Raw genomic sequence first — 23,272 nt, 5'->3', positions numbered from 1 at the left:
CACTGGCAATGAAGTCACCCATCACCTTACTGAGTGTACAGGTAAGTAATAGCTCCAGATTGATTGACTGCAATGAATAATACCCACAAGTCATAAACATCAGCAGAAACCCAAGAAATCCAATTCTGCTGTATTGTTTTCTACCTGTCAGAGGCTACTGCTGTATTTACACACTGCCCTGATCAGAATCTCTGCTGCTGTAGCTTTCCCTCTGCAAATGTGCTTTCCGGCGGCTAGGGTCATGGCATTTCTTTCCAGCCGAGCTACCGGGGTCCTATGTGATCCATATACAGTTGTCGATTTTTCAGGACATGAGATTAGGCAAGTGTATGTTTTGTAATATAGAATCACTACCCTGGATTAAAACCAGGCAGTCCAGGCATTGCCTCCTTCTTTAAAGCCCTCAGTAGAGGTTTAATGACCCCACAGCAATTTTAGTTTCATTAAAAGGAGTCTTAATCAGTATTTACTCAGAGCCTATTCTATTCAATACTGTATAGTTTGTGTGCAGAGATCATGGATTGGAAAAAAAAAAAAAGAAACAAAAACACCACACAATGAGAAACAAATTTACAAATGGTAAGGAAACAAAGAAAAATGCTCTAAAGAGAAAATGGTGAGATTAATTCTGTGAAATTCCTGGAGGAAGAGCTGTTAATCTCTACAAGGAAGAAGGAAGATGGAGCAGAAATGAAACACAGTTACTTAACAGACATTCAGTGATATACAGAAAGAAAGGAGATTTCCAAAAGGAGACCATTTTTATAAATGCATAATGTTCTATTTCTTACTTTAATAACTACGTTAAGATCACTAAAAAGTTCGAAGAGTATAAAACTCAATTTCTATCATCAATAATTTTTATAATCTATCTTGGAATGAGGGAAAGATAGTACTGTGGACCGAATGTTTGTGTCTTTCCAAAATTCATATGTTAAAATCCTACCTCCTCACATGTGATTCTATTAGGAAGTGGGGTCTTTGGAAAGTAAGTAGAATCCAGTGATGTACTGAGAGTAGAATCCTCATGAATGGAATTAGTGTCCTTATAAGAAGAGTCACAAAGCCAGCAAGCACTCCACAAACTGGAAGCAGGCTCTCACCAGAACCCGGCCATGCAGACACCTTGATCTTGGAAATCTAACTTTTAGAACTGTGGGAAATAAATTTCTGTCATTAAGCAGAAATAAATAAATAAGCTCTCACAGTATTTTTGTTATTATAGCGTGCACCAACTAAAATACATAAATGGGCAGGCAGGCAGGCAGAGACACTGTTGTGAGTATATAGATACGCATACACATACACATATACCACTTAAATATCAACTAACACTAAAAGGTAAATATTACCTAATACTAGAAGGCAGTATTTTCCCAATGTCCATTATTAAGTATAGACAGAGAAAGATATTTAGAATCTTCCTGTAGACTACAGAGCTAGAGAAAGCTTCTTTAGAGTGGAAACTAAATTAGACCCTAAAGATAAGTCAGATTGCCTTGAGCAAAGAAGCGGGGAGATATTTCAGGCAAAGAGAATCAAAGTATGGGGGAGCCACAGAGGGGGACCTGAAGACAGGAACACACCATCCCAGACGACGTAAAAGAAAATAAAGTGAAGAAGAGGTATCACTTATCCTGATTGCACTCCTCAGGGAAGCTGTTTACAACCACACATGCCTGGAACCAGGGGGAGGGCGGGACATTTGTCTGTATCACCTGGCATTCTGCTAGAAATGCATGCTCAGAGATTGGCCCTCAAACCTCAGGGTCACTCTGGGAAGGAGCCGGCAGTGGGGGCTTCACAAGCCCCCCAGGTGATCCTGATGTGTGCTCAAGCTTGAGATGCATTCCTCGCTTCATGATCAATCTGGACTGAAATATGCTTAGAAGAAAATCCCTCAAAAGACACACAAGGAACACTCTATATAATTAAGAGAAATATACATACATTTTATCCACTACACAGAAAGAACCAAATTCTTGAAGTAGGAGGAAGTCCAAATTATAACACAAATCTTTCCAGACTTGTTTCAGCTACTTATTTTCTCCCCTGCTTTTTTGGCCTCTCAGTGTCGGAGTGCTTTCCATGACATTTTAAAATTTGTATGAATAGGAAGCTGGGGAATTCACTCCTCGTTTGATTTATGACCAAAAATATCAAGCTCTTTATGTTTCAGGCATGAACGTGCTATGAATTGAGCATTGGCTATATCATGGCTTATAATGTCACTTTCCCACAGAACCACTCCGGAAGAAGTAGGACTAACTAAACTATTCTCCACTATGATACACACTTACTGAAAGAAATAACTAGAAATCTGGTTTTTGCTTAAACACATGCACATGCACCCACACGCACCCATGCAAATTCTACCCCCAGAGTGCCCAGGATTAGATTCTAGGTTCCTATGTAACCACTTTCACTGGTGCTTGGAGCACTAAAGTGAAAAGAGTATTTTTATTCTGGAAAAAAAAATAGTAAAAATGACAAGCATGTTCGAGTACTTTGCAATTTAAGTCCACAATACACAGTCTTCGGCATTTAAATATATATGTGTTACAATCTTGTGGGGGGGGGATAAATCTCATCTGGAGAATGCTTCCATATTTTGAGTTCCACATGGACTTTCAGTTACATTTTCAAAGTCTTTAGGTCACCCCAAAATTTTAGCATACCAAATGTCTCCCAGCCTTTTAATACTTAATAAGTTCATAATGATTTCATGTGACTCCAGCAGTAACTATAAAAAGCCGAGTAATGTGAGGAACACTTTCCGATTCCATTTAAAGTCCCAAGAATGCCTAGCTAGGGTCAGATGACATCATTATCTCTGACTTATTTTAGGCAACTTTGATTTAAAAAAAAAAAAAATGTTTTTTAACTGAAGACAAGACGCCCAAGTACTCTCAAGGCTGAATTGTAAAATGTATTTTCGGATGTAATGTGATTGACTAATCAAGTAATGGCATGTAATTGTTAGTGGGATTCTTTTTTTGTTTTTGTTCTCTGAGCATTTGTTTGTAATTTGACACTCTTTTGATGTCCCACCCCACCACCAATCCGCATTTATTCCACAGCTTGGTCAACGCAGAAAGACAAACCATGTAGTCAAACCAGGACCATGGTATTGTTTGTTCTGGTATATTTGTCCTAATATACCTGAGCTGATCTGCACACGCCTGGCACTAAGCCAAACTGAGATGACAAAATCAGATATTTCATTCACCAGTTGTCAAGTATGCAGCATGTTATGGAGAAAACAGAGAACACTGGCATAAAGCTCTTGAAAATTCAAACAACTAAAATATCATTCTACTGACAGTTTCAAGAGTCTATTGATCACAATGCACACACTATCCTAGGTCTAAAAGTTTACGCTGCTGGTGAGAGGACATCCCGAGTATCTGAGCAGGACAATAACAAATTTCCTCTGTGCAAGCCAAAACTGCCACAAATTAAACTCAAAACAGATTTGAAACAGCTCCTATCCACTTTTCCACATGGGGAACTCAGAGATGCTGTCAAGAAAGGCTTTTTTCATGTGTCCTGCTTCCTCAGGTGGTCCCACTGATTAGAGAACAGAGGTCCTCAGACCCAACACTTCAGTACCGATGCAGCACATAAACTTCAAAATGAAGGTCCCAGTCCTCCTTCCCTCAGCACCAAAGAGACACACAGCTACTTACACAGGGGATGCCCAGTCCCCAAAGCTGCCCCCATCTGTGAGAAGGTGGTTTTTGTCTGGTCCAGGAGGCCCGTGGACAGCTGCAACCGTGGGAGATGGGGAGGAAAGTGAATCTAGATTACTGGTAGGAGTGTCCTCCTTAGGAAGGTTAGGACTGTCACCTAGGGAAGAAAAAAAAAATAACATGAACTTCCAAACAAATACACAGAAGATTGAAAAAAAAAAAAAACAAACCACTCCATTAATAATTATACGGCGTCATTTGATTATACAATCAAATTAAATCCAAAATTATATTTATAATTTACCCTGAGATTATTCAGGGGTCCTGTCTTTAAATTTTTTGTTTTTGCTTTTAACCAAAAATGCTTAAACTAAATCATAGATAATACATAAAGAGGGGTGTTTCCCCCACAAGAAAATACAATAAAATCAGTTCCAATGAAAGATGAAAGCCTCAGTCGTGGCCACAATGACTTCCTAATGTCTAAGGAACACAGTTGTAAATCAAGGATAACCTCAGGAACAATTCAGAGCAGTACACCAGCCCCAAAGTGGCCAACCTCTCACTTTCCAGTCACCTGAAGCCTCTTTAAGACACTGCTAGTCACCACTTAGTGCGTAATAAATTAAACAACTCTAAAGGGACCTTGTCTTCTGAGCTGGTGTCTTAGATTACAACTTAATAGTTCAATTTATTAAAATCCCAGACATAGAGAAACTTCCATCTCCCTGTGAAGATTAGGGAGGATGTTATATAAGAATCAGGCCTCTGCAGTGACTGCAGGGATGACTTTAAACCAAAACTAAAAAGCATTTTTTAAATGGATTGCATGATTTATTCATTCACAGAGGACCATTTTATGAAATACATTTAGTATCGTTTGCACATATTATAGGCTGGGGTGGAAAAATGGAGAAGATGAAAAAGAGCTCACATGAGCAGCTATTTTCCTCAACTGGTCTTCTTACTTTCACGGCACTCCCAGCTACCATAACGTACCTGAACAGCACCTATCAGAGCCTGGACCCGTCGGCCACATTCACAGTCCCCATTAAATATTAACTGCTCCAGGCTGCCTTGCAGAGGCAGAAATATTCTACTAAGAGGCACTGATTTTGCCTTGATTTTACAGATGATGGGTCACAATAGTTGATCAACAACTATCAAGCAGATGATATACAACCTGGAGGGCCAAAACCCAGCCACGGTCCTAGAAGGAAAGCCTGCGTGAATGCCAGGAACAGCAAGGATCTTGCTCTCAGAAAACCATCTTAGATTTCAATCCTACTCATAATGAAGTACAAGAGAAATTCTGGCCTCTGATTAAGCTAGATCCCAAGATGCTAACCTTGAAAATTGATTGTAAGAGATAATTCTTATTTAACTCTGACCCAGCTTACAACTCAGGCGAAGAGAGAGAATCTTAGAAATGGAGATCTAGAAAAGTTGAATTCAGGAAAGTAGGAGTTACAGATGGCAGTGATGGCTGGAAAAAGGAATTCTTTATGGGGGCAGTTAGGAGGGAATGCCAGGATAATCATGGGCAGAAGATTCTGGTAGAGGAGAGTTTTCTGAGCTTTTTCTTTCCTAAGTGTGTCGTCGAGAAAGGTGCGTTGAAACAAGAGATGAATGCAAGCTCTGGCGGCAGGTCTCCTCCCTGGTCTAAGTGTCCCTGTGAAGCCGTGCTCAGTGCCCATTCACAAACGCGGAGCGTAGAAGGCTGGAGGATTCCTCTTTCAGTGAAGTCACTTTTTCCACAGCCCTTCACCACAAAAGTGTCTAGCTAATTGGAGTAACTCAGGCCCACATACGTGGGCCAGTTTTCAGGCAAATAAACCATAACCCGCTGATAGACCACCAGGATTTCCTTCTGATTTATTTTCATTCTGGGACACAGTCCACTTTGAAACTAAAGCTACTTCTCTTTCTATGTCTGCATAGTTCAGATCCATCCAGTTCTGTTCTGCAAATATGCCCAAGAATAAGGGGCTGGAGCTCCAGCTTCCCTGGGAACTCCTGAACATGTACCTGTACGACAGCTGCCAATTCAAGGCTTGGCTAGAAGTAGCAAAATAGGATCAGTTCTGAAGCAGAACAGGATAACCTCAGCAGTGAGTCAGGCACAAGCAGCTTCCTGGCTTCAGGAGGCTGGATCCTGGCCCTCTGCTCTCTGGGCCTCCTGCCCTGTCTCTAGGGCACCGCATGACATAGCAAAAGCAGCAGCAAATGAGAGTCTGGGGCCAGTTATTCCCTGATTCATTCCTACAAGGAGAAACATTTCAATGAGAAGCAACTTTGGGGAAATGGAAAGCAAGGGTCTAGTGTTACTTTCAAAAGATGCCTGAAATGTTTTTACAACCAGATACACTAACTCATCTACATTGCTTCAAATTCTTTTCCCAAGCAGACTGACACAGCACCAACGGTCATTCAACATATTAAATCACATTCTATTAAGAGAATTTCTTTCTCCCTTCCTGCCAAACAGTAGCAATCTGAACCCTCAAGTGAAAAGAATATTGGTAGAAGGGAATATGTTTACACAAACTGATCAAATGAAGAGATACCTCACCCTACTTTCTGTGCACACAGAATTCCTTTCTCCTCCACTGTTCCGGAATGAGCTTATCTACTGGAGAATCACTGCATTTGAGGAAAAAGGCACATAAGCATTAAATACTTACAACCATTTCTGAAGCCTTAGTTCCCCCAAATCAAACTATGACTTTTTAACTAGTATGAATATAATAAAACTTATTCCAAAAACAAAAAACAAAACAAAACAAAAACTCTCCGTTCAATGATTTCTGGAATAAAGGTTTTGAATCCTATGAAACTAATTTGTACTTGAGAATTAAGGTTGGATACTCTCATTGTTTCTCACCTTCCATTTCTTTGGAGTGTCACACACCTGTTCCCTTAGGTGTTACCCTTTAACAGGCACCTACAGGCAGACAAATCACCTGTGAGTAACAAGACTGTTCCAGTAAGTGAGCAGAAATGGTGCTGAAGGGCTTGTGTTATGAACAGACTCCGAGATAAGAAACTCACCAGAAATAGAACTACCACCACCTAGAAGAGAAAATGAGTTCTTCACAGCATCCAGCTTAATTGCCACCTTCTCCACAAAGCACTTGCCAACTGCCTTTTCTGCCTCTTCTCTCCTCTCTCACAACTATCAGCAGCAACCAAGTTGGCATTCACTAATGCCACGACCTGGTTTTAATTCCCCATTTCCATTATGCATGTTTTGAGGGTGGAGACTAGGCCTCAGTCTTGGTAATCCTTAGAGAACATAATGCAGGGCCAGGCAAACCAGAAATCTTCAGGAAATACTATGGACTCACTGTCATGTGGAATATTATGAATACGGAAAGCCAGTGCCTCTAGGAATTGAAGAGGAGAAAACCAAATCTGCAAACCTCAAAGTATTGTTAAAAAAATCAGCACATGGGGCGCCTGGATGGCGCAGTCGGTTAAGCATCCGACTTCAGCCAGGTCACGATCTCGCGGTCCGTGAGTTCGAGCCCCGCGTCAGGCTCTGGGCTGATGGCTCAGAGCCTGGAGCCTGTTTCCGATTCTGTGTCTCCCTCTCTCTCTGCCCCTCCCCCGTTCATGCTCTGTCTCTCTCTGTCCCAAAAATAAATAAACGTTGAAAAAAAAATTTTTTTAAAAATCAGCACAAAGCTTCCAATTATCATCTTCTTCCCTTTCAAGCCACAGATATCATTCACCCTCTTTATTCAATCAACAAGCATTTACTAGGCTTCTACTTACATACAAGGCACACCTCAGATGCTTAGTTATAAAGGTGAAGAATCAGGGATGCCTGATTTGCAGCAACGCGGATGGAACTGGAGGGTATTATGCTGAGTGAAATATGTCAGTCAGAGAAGGACAGATATCATATGTTTTCACTCATATGTGGATCTTGAGAAACTTAACAGAAGACCATGGGGGAAGGGAAGGGGAAAAAACAGTTACAAGCAGAGAGGGAGGGAGGCAAACATAAGAGAGTCTCAAATACAGAGAACAAACTGAGGGTGAATGGGGGGGTAAGGAAGAAGGGAAAATGAGTGATAGGCATTGAGGATGAGCACTGGGTGTTGTAGGTAAGCAATGAACCCCAGGAATCTACCCCAAAATCCAAGAGCACACTTTACACATTGTATGTTAGCCAATTTGACAATAAATTATATTTTAAAAATAATAATAAAATAAAATAAATAAAATAAAATAAAATAAAATAAAATAAAATAAAATAAAATAAAATAAAATAAAATAAAATAAAATAAATAAAATAAAATGTGAAGAATTAGTCCTTAAACCAAAGGTGCTCACAGTACAGTGCAGAAGACAGTCAGGTAAAGACAAACACAACAGGAGGTGGTGTTGGTCGTATTATGATTGTATCAAGGAGCTTTGAGACCCAGAAAAAGAAGTTTCCAAACCTGCCAATGGTAGAGGGAGAAAGGCAACAGGAAAAGGAAGAAATTATTGCCAAACTTGCATGGAAAGAACCCGACAGAGAAAATATCAAGGTTGAAAGCATAGAAACAAGAGAGAATGTGGCAGTTTCCAGAGCCACAGGTAGCTGGATTTGGCTGGAGAATAAGATCAAAGGCAGAAAATGAGAGTACGAAGTGGGGTGTTATATATAACCTTAGGGTATCTGACTTTGTTCCATAGTCATTGGGAAGTTACTGCAGGAATGAAGCAGGGAAGTGACATGATCCAGAGAATGGACTCAAGAGATATTCAGTACTGGGGCACTTGGGTGGCTCAGTCGGTTAAGCCTCCAACCCTTGATTTCAGCTTATGTCATGATCTCATGGTTCATACGATTGAGCCCCATGTCAGCTCTGCAGTGACAGCATGGAGCCTGCTTGGGATTCTCTCTCTTCCTCTCTCTCTACTCCTCCCCCACTCACACACAAGTGCACATGCACATGCTCTCTGTCTCTCCCTCTCTCAGTATAAATATTAAAGAGAGATATTCAGTAGTACAGTCACTAGAACTCTGTGAATAAAGGTGAAGGGTGAGAGAGGAGCCTAAGATGACTCTCAAGTTCTTGACTTAGGCAACTAGATGAATGGTAGAATTATTACCTGAAATAGGGAATAAAAAGCAAGGAGGGAATTGGGTGTGAGAGATCATAAAACTAGTTGCAGACATCTTGGGCTGGGCTGGAGGTGTCAATAAAAAAATCCAGGTGAAAATAGCCAGAGAAGACTTGGTTATATACTCCAGAGCTCAGAAAAGAGGTCTGCGACAGTTACTGTTGGGGTGTGTGCGTGTGTGTGTGTGTGTGTGTGTGTGTGTGTGCACGCGCACGCGCGTGTGTTCTGAGTGTCATGGAGGTAGAACTGAAGTCATGGTATTGGAAGAAGACAAAGGAAAGCTGCAGAAAAGTAAGAGAACCTTGGAGGAACCTCAGCTGTAACGATCAGGCTTCTCCTTAAAGCAAGATTATTGGTGGTGGTGGTGGTGGTCATGATTGTTGCTGTGATTATTAAGATAAATACAGAGAAGTGTTACTTTGCAAATATTTAGGATTCCCTCACAGACATATGTTTTCATTAAAATTGGGCAAAATAGCATGTAAGAGCACATACCTTTCATGATAGCTACTGCATTTCACTATTAGTCTGATTTTTTTTAATGACCCTGAGTACATGAACAAGGGTTTTACTTTCATGATAGACTAAAACTTCAAAGACTGGCAGAAAATTAGAGCTAGAGGAGGAAACAAGAACTTGATAGTTCTACCATATCTAACAACATAAGAGGACGCTCATCTCCTTAATTTTAATAGATGGGTAAGCTTTTACTTTAGTGGTTGAACTTCCTTGTTCTGACGATGACAAATGATTCTCTCCATTCATCTCTGGCCATTTCACTTAATTAGAACTGCTTCTGTATTGTTGGAGGGAAAAAGGCTTTGAGTTTTCCCTTCCATTTCATTTCCCTTTCATTTCTTTTTTGTCTTCCTCTCAAACGGATTTTGTAACTGTTAAGAAGTCAGGGATAGTTCCCTTTGAATCTCTTACCTGCTGTTTTCCACTTAGCCTAAAATGTTTGCATACATTATGAAACCACAGAAACTTTGTTATTCCTCAGAAATGGATTGTCTCCCTAGTAGCAAGAATATTCCACGTTTTTCTTGCTTAAACATCCTGGTTTATGTATTCGCAGATAAGAAAGAAAAGGAAAGGGGGACCGAAAAGAGGAAAGAAAAAAGCATAGAAAGAAAAGATCCAGTATCCTAACCGAACTTGAACTTAACTCCAGCAAGCCTCACAGTTGTGCTTCTGGGTTACCTGCCACCACCACAGCTACACAGGTACACAAATATGCCACCTGTCAGTCAGGATAGTCACAGGTGCTTCTAAGTCTCAAACAGTTCATCACTAGGATCAAAGAAACATTTACTGAGAATAAAGTAACTATACTTTTAACACCACAGTAATGCTTCTACAATGAAGGTCAGTCAGGAAATTTCCAGGCAAGAAGGCAATGAAATTTTAAGTAGAACCCACCCCTCCCTCCCACATACACTGCTACCACCACCACCAAAATGATAAAATAACATTTTAAAAATATCTAAATAAAAAGATATAACTGCATTCAAAAATATGTTAAACCTATCTATGGAACAGAATGGAAACAGAGCTTCAGAGGTCAGTGGGAGCATAAGCCAAAGGATTACTGACTCCAGGACCTACTGACACCAGCAGAACCAGACAGGATTACTGACTCCAGGACCTACTGACACCAGCAGAACCAGACAGACATTTAAATCCTGTGGTGTCCTAAGTACAACACACCTACGATACACCAGGCATGGGGCAGGGGGCTGGAACCAGGTTCTCCATGTGGAACTGGGGGTTAGGAGATGTTCTCCAAACTATACGGAAACAAATAATCTATGACCAAGTTCCCCACTCAGCAGGGAAACTAGATTTGACATGCCTACCCCTCCCATCTCCAGGATGTGATTTATGAGCAGGGATAATAAGACCTGGTTCTGAACCAAAGCACTTAGGTTGAGGCAAGAGCCAGAAAGGCAGTAGGAAAAAAAGGAGCAGAAAGAAGGAGGTTCCAACTCATCACAGCCACGAGTACACACACAAAATCCTCATTCACAATGGACTTATACAATTTCTAGAATGCAAAGAAAACTAAGATAGCAAACTCAACAAATAAAAAAATTCAGATATTTAGAGATCTGTAATATAGAAAAGAAGTGAAATTGCCAACACCCTGGTCGCAAAAGAAGAAATAAATCGAGATTTAAAGAAATAACCACTAACTCCTCAAAATTAAAGGATCTTCAGAGACCTCAATTCAAAAAATTCAGAGTGCCAAACAGGGGAATAAAGAAAATATTGCACAATGGAAAGACATGCCATGCTCATGGATTGGAAGAACAAATACTGTTAAAATGTCTAAAAGCGATCTACACATTCAATGCAATTCCTATCAAAATACCAACAGCATTTTTCACAGAGCTAGAAAAAACAATCCTAAAATTTGTATGGAACCACAAAAGACCCCAAATAGCTAAAGCAATATTGAAAAAGCAAAGCAAGGCTGGAGGCATCACTATTCCAGACTTCAAGTTATATTACAAAGCTGTGATAATAAAAAAATATGGTACTGGCACAGAAACAGGTACATAGACCAATGGAACAATATAGAAAACCCAGAAATAAACCCACAATTATGCACTCAATTAATCTTTTTTTCAACATTAATTTTTGTGAGAGAGAGAGAGAGAGAGAGAGAGAAAGAGAGAGAGTGTGCGCACGCGAGTAGGTAAGGGGCAGAGAGAAGAAAGAGACACAGATTCCAAAGCAGGCTCCAGACTCTGAGCTGTCAGCACAGAAACTGATGTGGGCTTGAACCCACGAACCGAGAGATCATGACCTGAGCCGAAGTCAGACGCTTAACTGACTGAGCCACCCAGGTGCCCCGGTCAATTAATCTTTGACAAAGCAGTCAAGAATAGCCAATATGCAAAAGACAGTCTTTTCAGCAAATGGTGCAGGGAAAACTAGACAATAACATGCAAAAGAAAGAAAATGGACCACTTTCTTACATCATACACAAAAATAAATTCAAAATTCATTAAAGGCCTAAACATAAAACATAAAACATAAAAATCCTGGAAGAAACCATAGGCAATAACTTCTGTGACATTGGCCAAAGCAACTTTTTTCTAGATAGGTCTCCTGAGGGAAGGGAAACAAAAGCAAAGATAAACTATTGGGAGTACACCAAAATATAAACTTCTGCACAGCAAAGGAAACAATCAAGAAAACTAAAAGGCAACCTACAGAATGGGAGATTATTTGCAAATCATATATCTAATACATATAGAATATATAAAGAATTTATAAAACTCAATACCCAAAAAAAACAAATAATCCAATTAAAATATGAGAAAACATGAAACATTTCTCCAAAGAAGACATCCAGATAGCCAACAGACACATGAAAAGATGCTCATCATCACTTACCATTAAGAAAATGAAAATCAAAACCACGATGAAATACCTCACACCTGTCAGAAAGGCTAAAATCAACAACACAATAAAACAACATGTGTTGGCAAGAATGTGGAGAAAGGGGAACATTGTTGCACTGTTGGTAGGAATGCAAACTGGTGTAGCTACTGTGGAAAACAGTATAGAGGTTCCACAAAAAGTGAAAATGGAACTACCCTACAATCTAGCAATCACTACTGGGTATTTACCCTATGAATACAAAAACACTAATTCAAAGGGAGACATGCACTCCTATGTTTATAGCAGTATTATTTATAATAACCAAGATATGGAAGCAGTCCAAGTGTTCATTGATTCAGGAATGGATAAAGAAGACATATATCTATAACTATAGATACCATATATTTATATAGGTATATTTATATATATATTTATATATATTTATATATGTTTTATATATATTTATATATATATCTGAATATATATATATATATATATATATATATATACACACACACACATAAAATGGAATATTATTTAGCCCAAAAAAGAGTAAAATCTTGTCATTTCCAACAACATGGACACAGCTAGAGAATATAATGCTAAGCAAAGTAAATAAGTCAGGGAAAGACAAATACCGTATGATTTCACTTTTATGTGGAATTTAACAAACAAAACAAATGAGCAAAGAGATAAAAAAGGGGGAGAGAGACAAACCAAGAAAACACTCTTAACCTTAGCAAACAAACTGAAGTTGGAGAGGGGGTTGGGGGATAGATTAAATAGGTGATGAGCATAGGGTGTCGTATGGAAGTGTTGAATCACTATATTGTACACGTGAAACTAATATAACACTGTATGTTAACTGGAATTAAAATTAAAACTTAAATAATAAAACATTTCACATAAGATACATTTTTGCAAAATTTAAGAGTATCAAATACAAAGAAAAAACAAAAAAAGCATCCTGATGGAGCAGATTATACAAAAAACAAACCAGATTGACATCAGAGTTCTCAACAGCAACTCTGAATGCACAATAATGAAGTAATATATTTTTTCATGTTTATTTATTTATTTAGAGAAGGAGAGAGAGACAGAGAAAGAATGAGCAGGGGAAGGACAGAGAGTGTCTCAATCAGGCTCTATGCTGCCAGCGAAGAGGCTGACATGGGACTCACACCCACAAACCATGAGATCATGACCTCAGCCGAAACTAAGAGCTGGACCCTTAACCAAGTGAGCCACCCAGGAACCCCATGAAGTAATAGTTTTAAACCATTAAAGAATTTTGAGCAAGTAATTATATATTCAAAATGCCAAACAGCCATTCAAATGTGAGGCCACAATAAACATATTATTATACATAAAAACACCCAAGGTTTATCACACAAAGAACTACACTGATAACATTCTTTTTTTTTTTTTAATTTTTTTTTTCAACGTTTATTTATTTTTGGGACAGAGAGAGACAGAGCATGAACGGGGGAGGGGCAGAGAGAGAGGGAGACACAGAACCGGAAACAGGCTCCAGGCTCTGAGCCATCAGCCCAGAGCCTGACTACACTGATAACATTCTTAAAGAAAATATTAAAGTGTTTAAATCAAAGAAGTAATGTGAAATGTTCAACAAACTTGATAATGCTATTGTTAACTTTTTAAAACTCTAGGACAAAAGAAAAGTTAAAAACATAATGAAAATGATCCAGAACAAAAATTCTGGAAAATACCACGTGGTGGGGGGAATGTAGCCCAGAGCAGAAGAGAGTGCATTAAATTACTTGTCTTATTAGGGGTAGAGAGAGAAACACATATAATTAAGTATAAGAAACCAAGAGATAAATGAGATAAGTCCCAAAATAAGAGCAATCACCTTAGCAACAAAAACAGAATATTGGAAACAGAAGAACATTTGTGTGTTTTTTGGAGGAAAAAGAAAGAAAAGCATATCAAAGTTTATTAAATAAAAATTATAAAATAATAGAAATCCTAACACAATGGTAAATACAGTAACAGAACTGGATTAAAATTAACAGTTAAAAGACAGTGACTTTCAGGGGCACCTGGGTGGCTCAGTTGGTTAAGCACCTGACTCTTGATTTTGGCTCAGATCAGGATCTCGCGGTTTTTGAGTCCGAGGCCCTCCGCTGACAGTGCAGAGCCTGCTTGCAATTCTGTCCCTCCCCCTCCCCCATGTGTGTGTGTGTGCGCGCGCGCGAGCGCTCTCTCTCTCTCTCTCAAATAAACAAACTTTAAAAAAAAGAAAAAGACAGTGACTTTCCAAATATATTTTTTTATCCAACAATATGTTGACTACCAAAAAAACATGCTTAAAACAAAAGGTTGAAAGTAAAAAGCATTAACATGTGCTAGGCAAATATTAAGACAATGATCTTAAATTACATGAGAAACAGAGTCATGGTAAAGGGACAAGATGATCCAACAAGAAAATAAGCACCTAATGATATAAGCCTTAAGCAACAAGTAGAACTGTAAGGAAAAACAGAAAAAGCAACAATTGTTATTGGAGACATTAACACACTCCTCTCAGGTCTACTATCATCAGGCAGGCCAACAACAAAAACAAAACAGAGTCAACATTACAAAGGTGATCTGTTACACACACACACACTTCGCAATAAGCAGAGGATACATATTCTTTAAGAACACATAGAATAACAACAACAAAGCAGGAACAGACCCATAAATACAACTGATGGTTGCCAGGGGAATGAGGTAAGAGGATGGGCAAAACGGGTGAAAGGGAATAGGAGGTTCTGGCTTCTGGTTACAGAATGAGTAAGTCATGGGGATGAAAGGTACACAGCATAAGAAATACAATCAGTGGTATTACAATAGTGATGTAATGGGACAGATGGTAGCAACACTACTGATGAACACAGCATAATATGTAGACCTGTGGAATTACTAAGTTCTATACATAAACTAACGTAACATCGTGTATCAATGATACTTCAATAAAAAAAAAAAACACATAGAATATTTTTGAAGGAAGATTAAAGTCTTAAATACCAAAGATTGAATATTATATATACTGTCTTCTCAGATCAAAATTGCAAACTATTTATAACTTAATAGACAAAAGGACAGATTTTAAAATTTCCATATGTGGGAAAACTAAATATGGTTAAAAAAGAAAATCCTAATTGAAATTTTGGAAAATTTAGAATTCAATGATAATAAAAACATTTCGTATCAAAATTTGTGAAACATGGCAAAATAATATCAATGAGAACTTTATAGCTCTAAAATGTTTACTGGGAAACAAAAAAGGTTCACAATACTTTTATGCCGATTTTAAATAGACGTTTTTCCAAAATAGTGATAGTCAACAGTCATGACTGTTTAAACGGTCAAACTAAATTTAGTTTGGGTAAACTCTCAATAAAACTAAAATTTACCGAAATATATTTGTTGTATTTTCTTTATTATACTGCACTGATTCAACAAGGCTCACTTATATATTATAATTAATGTAAACAAGGTATACCAAAAAGTAAAAAGCTAATATTCTTAACTATTATTGTCATTAGTTATTGGCATTAAGACTTTCTGGGGGGAAAAAAAATCTCCAAAGTCACAGTGGAAATCAATGAGAAAATGTGACTAGACAAATAAAAACTCATCCTAAGTACAGAGAAATAAGACTCATGACTAAACATGATCTATTACACTTTTGAGGGTGACTTTAATCAAAATTAGGTGGACTCTTTCAGAGGAAGGGGGTGAACAAAGCTGCTGTAGTTAATATCCTTCTCTTGGGCCTGGATCCATTTTCTTGCCATTCTTTATTTTCTATCTTTTAAAATAGGGCTGCCCAGTAATAAATAACCAGTATGGTCTTGCTTAGAGTATTTTGACATCTTTTCCCAATTGGTGTCTCTTCTCTAATGACACTGTACCCAAGGAAGACTTAAGAACCAAACATTCAGGCTTTATGACCGATGCTGAGGAGGGCTGAGCAGGTGGCAAAGAGAGAAAAGATATCCTCAAGAATAAACATCTGTCACAGACGCAGACAGACAACAGCTTTGGGAACTAAGCTGTTGGGACAAGGCTGCAAGTGGAAGGGAATTACAAATGCTGCAGTAGGAAGTTTCGTTTGTTTGTTTTGCTAACTTATATAAGCCTGTTCAAAACACAACCTTTGAACGAAGCAGGGACATAGTCACGCCGCCCTAGTTTCCAACATGTGGCAGATATTATGACATCAATAAAATCCCTTTTGAGCCACAGACATCTTTCCTCCTAATGTTACACAGGACGTAAAGTGTACTGAAAAGGAGAGGGATGCCCTGTATCAAATACAGTACTCCCAAATCTATTTCCAGTATTTTCTGACATAATTCCTACTTCATTAAAATAGTCTGAGTTGCTATATTTCACCATGTCAAAAAACAGATTCTAATGCTGCCCTGACTGGTGTAAATTAGAATAAGCCTAAATTTGTTTTCCCTCCCCTCAGGTCAGTATGCTGTTAGACTTGGCATTGTAAATAAAACCTAACGCTGAACAAAAAATATGGAAGTGACTTGTATAAATAAAGCTAAATAAGTCCAGGAGCTGGTGAGAAGCTTCAGATATAAGAAACAGTAGAAGGGAAACATTTTCCACCGATTTTCATAAAACCAACATAATAGATGGAAGGGGGACCAACAATGGAATTTTAAGGCCAAGAGCAATCAAAGAATTCATTAATGATTCAGTGCAGGGGAACAGTTAGCATGCATTAAGCAGAGCTGTTCTCTGAAAAGTGTTAAACACAGGTTCAAACTATACTACTTGACTCATGAGAAATAAGACGTCCTAGAATTGCATACTGGATCAGGATAATGACCCATCTAGGATAGAATTCTACTTTTAATAAAGACAGCCAAGACAATCTAGTTGTCCACGGCCTCACATTTTCAACTTTTTTTTTTTTTATTTTTGGGACAGAGAGAGACAGAGCATGAATGGGGGAGGGGCAGAGAGAGAAGGAGACACAGAATTGGAAACAGGCTCCAGGCTCTGAGGCATCAGCCCAGAGCCTGACGCGGGGCTCGAACTCACGGACCGCGAGATCGTGACCTGGCTGAAGTCGGACGCTTAACCGACTGCGCCACCCAGGCGCCCCTCACATTTTCTATCCAAGTCTTAGAAGTACATCATTATGTCTACTTGCTCTCAGACCACTGGGTGAAATCACTGCAGACAGTGAAAAATCCAACAGTTCCAGCTCTGAGTAAGGAGTGTGACTTCCAGAGTGGTTCACTCTTACATTACTGCTCCAAAGGCAGGATTTTCAGTTTCATCCAGTGTTTTTTTTGTTTTTGCACCTTGTCCTTAGCACTAGCATTCCCAGAATTATTGATCTGCAGACATCAGGGTGGCAAGATACCCAGAATAATTACATCATATTATCTTATACATTAGCTTTCCTTAACTGGAAAAATAGACACACACACACACACACACACACAGCTCCTTTCTTAAACTAATTAGAATAATAGAGATAGGTTAGGAAACTCAAAGTTTGACTTTAAAACTGAACTTTTCAAAATGCTAATGTAATTGGATATTCTTTTTAAAAAGAGCAAATCCACCCCTACCTTTCAAAGGCAATTCTTCTTAACCATCCATAGAGTGGAAAGTGGTAAATGATTACTGTTGGTAAAGTTTAGGTTCTTTGATCAGAAAATCTGCCCTAAGTCTTACATTAGGGAAAAAGGGGGAGGAGGCCTAAGAAATTAACCGTGCCAAATGCCCATTAAGGAAAGAAAGCTAATTGTGTTTCTCAGCAGTGGGAGGTGCACTGAGACAGGTTATAACTGCCAAGTGGAAGGAAAGGTTCCTCAAGTCCCACTTACCCAAATTCTCAGTTCTGCTACAAGTTAAAGCAATGTCATGCTGGGTAGGGGGCAAGATGTCCCAATTCCTCTCATTTCATTTTGCCCTCGTCCAACAAAACAAACGATAATGGGAACCTTAATGAAGCTAAATAACATGCAGATTAATGACAGTCAGTGGCTAAATGAGAAGAAATCACTTGGGTAATACAATTTCTTTATCTGAAACTGTGTCTAGGAAAGGTTATCTCAACAGAATAACCTCCTACTCTCAATCCCAAAAGCAAAACAAAACAAAACTATATACAGATATGCATCTCCCAAAAAGATTACATAAGAGGGAAAAGGCAACTCCTGAACTCTAAATTAATGCATCACATTAAGGCATAAAAAGATGTAATGAAGTAGCCATAAAATTATACAGCAAATTTTATTTTCTGTTGCCCAAAGATTTAAAAAATGAAGTATGATGATTGCCCCCCAAATCTACCACACAGCTAAGATACACCAAATGTGTATGCCAGGAGAAGCTCATGAGGGAATCAGCTGTGTTAATATCACATGACATAAAACATAAGACCCCATTATAACGTTATAGCAGCAGCTAATAGGCATTAGGTTACAACTCCAGGAACCACCTCTACCACTTGCAAAGGTCGATGGAAGTCTGTAGCAATTCAATTATAAAGTGAATAAGACCGGTTCAGTTGCAATGTCAATAGAAGTCAAAGCAAATTGCTTTACTCTGTAAAGCAGAGAGCATTTTTACAACATCATCACAGTCCTGAGGTATTATTTACAGACTCAGATTTCTGCCTACATAAACAAACAAAAAATATAACAACCATGTACTATTATCCTTAGGAACCAAAAAGTAATCAGATACTGAATCAAACTGTCTTCCATAAACTTCTGAGGAAGCCTGACACTTTGACAGCTCAGGAAATTTACATCACTGCTCAGAACACAAACTCCAGTCCAGCTGAGACAATGAGGGCTGCTGGACTCCTGGCTATTTACCTGTCTTCCTCCCCTGCCAGCTGCCTCACCTAAGGAATGTTAATTATCATCAAAGGCCAAATTAAGACACTAGAAACCAATATGCCTAGGCATTATGCTTGACAAAAATAAAAGACTGAGTTACATTTTCTTTCAAAGTATACTGTATATGAAAATATATTTGAAGCCCTCTACTTCATACATGAAGCCCTCAACAAATAAGCTCAAATTCTTGAGTATTTACAAAACAGTGGGTGGTTTACAACTCTTAACTCATATATTCTTGGCAAAAAAAAAAAAAATCACGTGAAATTTTATTGCCCCAAACTTGTGAGGCTTGGGGGCGAATTTGCCATGATCATAAAAGAGAGAAAGCACACGGATTTAAATCCAGCTTACTTAATTTTTTTTAATGTTTTTTTTTTTTTTTTTGAGAGAGTGAGACAGATGCAAGTAGGGGAGGGGCAAAGAGAGAGGGAGACACAGAATATGAAACAGGCTCAGGCTCCGAGCTGTCAGCACAGAGCCCGATGCAGGGCTTGAACTCACAAACCGTTGAGATCATGACCTGAGCTGAAGTAGGTGGCTTAACAAATTGAGCCACCGAGGCGTCCCTAAATCCAGGTTACTTTAAATCCAAACTTCACCACAAACAATTCTACCAGTCAATACAACTCTTTGCTACCTAAGTCTTTCCAGTGATAGCGATCCCCAAGATGCTAGGACAATGTGGCTCTGAGACAGCAGCCCAGGTAGAAGGTGAAATATATTAAATCAAATGGGAAACCACTAAGCAGCAAGAGCCCTCCATTCTCACAGTGGCACCAGTGAATTCTGTCCAAGTCAGCTCTTGCCGGAACAATGGCATAGGAACAACAGCATACGCTTCTTGCTAGGGAATCTGCTTCATTCTTTCCACTTCAAATCTTAAACTTACACTTAGCACACTAAATACCGAGCACAGCTTGCATCAGTGTTAAGCTGAAACTTCTGTGACTTCAACACATAGATATTTATATATTTATGTGGTATATACTTATGTGATATATATGTATATTCATGTGTTTATATGCATATGTGTGTATAACAATATGGTGCATAAAAGTAATATGTACAAATATGTATAACAATATTTGTGTATGACAAGTAATATGTATGTGTGTATGACAAGTAACCAGTAATATAGGAAAAAGAATTACAGGTATGTATAAAGAAGAAAACCATGACTCTCATCCTGTAAGTATAACCACTGTCATAACTGATTAATATGCTTCCAGATTTATTTCTATGCTTATACATGTACTTACACAATTTTTCCTCTAGAAGTGAGATTATTCTGAAATTTCTGTTTACAGCTTGCTTTTATTCACTTGAAAGCATACCATGTGTATTATCTTTTTTAATAAATTTTTTTAATGTTTATTTTTGAGAGAGAGAGAGAGAGAGAGAGAGAGAGAGAGCGAGCGCACGAGCAGGGAAGACACAGAATCCAGAGCAGGCTCCAAGTTCTGAGCTATCAGCATAGAACCCAACGTGGGGCTTGAACTCATGAACCATGAGCTCACGACCCGAGCCACAGTCAGCCACCTAACCAACTGAGCCACCCAGGCACTGCCCCATGTGTATGATTTCTGGGAAAACATTTTTACTATCATCTGAAGGCTGGAAGTGTGTGTGGTTAGTAAGGGGCTTCCACCATATACTTGAGTTGGGCTATAGAACACAGGGCCCTCTTAGGAATACATCTGTACAACAGAACACATAGAATACTATACAGCAGTGAAAAGGGGGAAGGAAAGCTCCCTGTAGAAACATGAAAACCAACGAGTACATTATAATTTTTTTTTAATTCGGTACAACTAGCTGTTGGGTGAAGAAGGTAAGAATATATTCATATCTGCTTCTAAATACATAACGGATTCTGGAAGGATGGGCGAGAAACGACAGGTTAACCATGTGAAACCACTGCTCTGCAATCATTTCTGATGCACACAAACAGCAATTTCACATGGCGTGATCCTACTAACGGTGGTCAGCAATCCAATTTGGATCTCAACTCTGAAATGATTTAAGAAACTGTAGGTTGAACTACATGAAATTCCTGATGCTTTAGTACTTTTGACTTAATGAAAAAAAAATTTTTTGAAATTGCTGATATTAGATAACTTTGGAACCCAAAGATGGTACTTCCATATGTCTCAAGCCAGTACCGTCAGTGATTGCAGATGCCCTGTGCAGGTACAGCCTGGTGAGGGGAACGAGCTGACAGGGTGGAGCGGACACTTGTCACTACATCATTGTATACTTTTTTTGGTTTCAAACCAAGGAACCTATTACCTATTGTTGTAATTTTTTTAATAAAAGGAAGAACAAAGAGGGAAAAAAATACCAGCAAAATCCAATATATTCAGGCAGCATCAAATTGCTGATTGCATCCCCTTTACACATCTCTAACAACCCACTGAAGCACCAGGTACCTGAGAGATCTGCATTACAGCTAACGCAAGAGCAGGCAATTGTCCATTTTGGTAAATGGTTGCATAAACCACATGAAAACAAACATGTCACTGAAATAAAATGACTGCTCCTCCCTCTCCCCCTCCCAGAAAAATGAGCACCCCCTTTTCTCTTGGAGGGTCCATTTCTGTCACCGTGCATTGTGCCCCAGGTTTACAACCATACACATCTCTGGCTCTCTCTTCACCTGCATCTCCTTCAGTAAGACCATTATTCTGATTCCAGTACTTTCTTACAATGAAAAAACTAAGAATCATTCCTAACATTAAAAAAGAATAAACTGACATACTGTTTGAAATGCAGAGCATCTCTGAAAGACTCAGAGGCAAACAGGCCATGTCTACGGACTCCAGGGAAGAGTAGATGTCACTGCAGCACTTGTGTTCAGCACACTAGCAGCGTGGAAAAGGGGCCAGGCTGTGGGATTGCACTGCCTGGGTTCAATCCTGGCATTGTCACTGGCCAGCTGTGAGACAGGTGACTTACTGATCTCTGGGCCTCAGTTTCCTGAACCATAAAATAGGGATGATCATAATACTACCTCTCAGATGGTTATGAGGATTATCTATATCTAACGAACATTGCTAAAAACAGTGTCTGGCATATAGTATGGTATATATCACTGATCACCATTATCAACCCTCCAAATTCTGTATCCTGTTATTGCATTAACTATTAAAATTTTTAAGAAAAAGAATATACCTGTCAAATAACTGAGTAAAGACTTAATATTATTCTATTCTGACCCAAAGAGAAAAATAAAATCATGACCATAATCACATTTGAAGCCCAAAAAATCATGCTGCTGATTTTAATTTTTTTTTTTTGAGAGAGAGAGAGAGGGAGACAATATACGTGCAAGTGGGGGAGAGAGAGAGGCAGAGGGAGAGAGTCAATCTCAAGCAGACTCCACACTTGGCACAGAGCCTGACGTGGGGCTCGATCCCACGACCCTGGGATCATGACCTGAGCAAAAATCAAGAGTCAGACGCTCAACCGAGTCACCCAGGCACCCCATGCTGCTGACTTTAGAGAATACTAGTATCTGCAAAACGTCAGCCTGATAATTCATTTTAATAGGTTTGAAGAATTCTTTTCATCCAAGAGTAACATTCAACTTCCAGATACTGCTCGGAGGGTACACAGCAATGCCATGGAAAGCGGAATGAGCCCTCAGAGGGAACCAAGCTGCAAAGTTGCTACCCAGAGTTCACAGAGGGCAACTAGAGGGGACTAGTTACAGGAGTATTCTCCATTATTGACTCAATCTCATTCTTTTTCATCAACAGCTGGTAAGAATTCAGTAAGTAAAAATGAGCTGCCACAGGTTTGTTTTGTTATATTAATTGTAGACAACACCCTCACTTAGTGGTAATTTTTATCATGGTTCAAAAGAGTTTTTTCTGGGTAAGAGAAGTTACCTGGAATTGGCCACATTGAGATAATACCTTCCCCTCTTTAAGATTTCTGCTCATCTTCCTGGCTATCAAAGAAAACGCTTCAAATCACTCACTCTTGACAGCCTTAAAAATTCTATTTCATTCAGGATAAACAATACTTTGGTTGGTTTGAAAAGATGTTTCTTAGACAGCCCAGCTACCTCCTACGCTGTAGGAGTTTCAAAAAGGGCTATAAAGAGAATGACAGCTGCTTGAATTCAGAACTAGAAATTAAAATAAAAGCTATTAGAAGTGAAGAAAAAAC

The 23,272-nt window shown here is 38.9% G+C and overlaps 1 protein-coding gene across 5 annotated transcripts in view; it reads right to left on the bottom strand.

Annotated features, from left to right (window-relative positions):
• The window catches only part of ARHGAP10 (Rho GTPase activating protein 10), a 331,593-nt gene that overhangs the window by 24,928 nt on the left and 283,393 nt on the right, over positions 1-23,272 (bottom strand). For all 5 annotated transcript variants that reach the window (XM_047091518.1, XM_047091519.1, XM_047091522.1 and 2 more), the window contains one exon: positions 3,690-3,849. In XM_047091518.1, coding sequence (XP_046947474.1) covers positions 3,690-3,849 — 160 coding nt within the window. The remainder of the gene's footprint in view (positions 1-3,689; positions 3,850-23,272) is intronic.

This window comes from Lynx rufus, unplaced genomic scaffold (genome assembly GCF_022079265.1).
Source record: "Lynx rufus isolate CCGP_SWC_20201006 ecotype Redwood Valley unplaced genomic scaffold, mLynRuf1.p SCAF_3, whole genome shotgun sequence".
NCBI classification, from domain to species: Eukaryota; Metazoa; Chordata; class Mammalia; order Carnivora; family Felidae; genus Lynx; species Lynx rufus.
The sequence above is the reverse complement of the archived record's forward strand: the minus strand, read 5'-3'. Positions and strand labels throughout refer to the sequence as shown.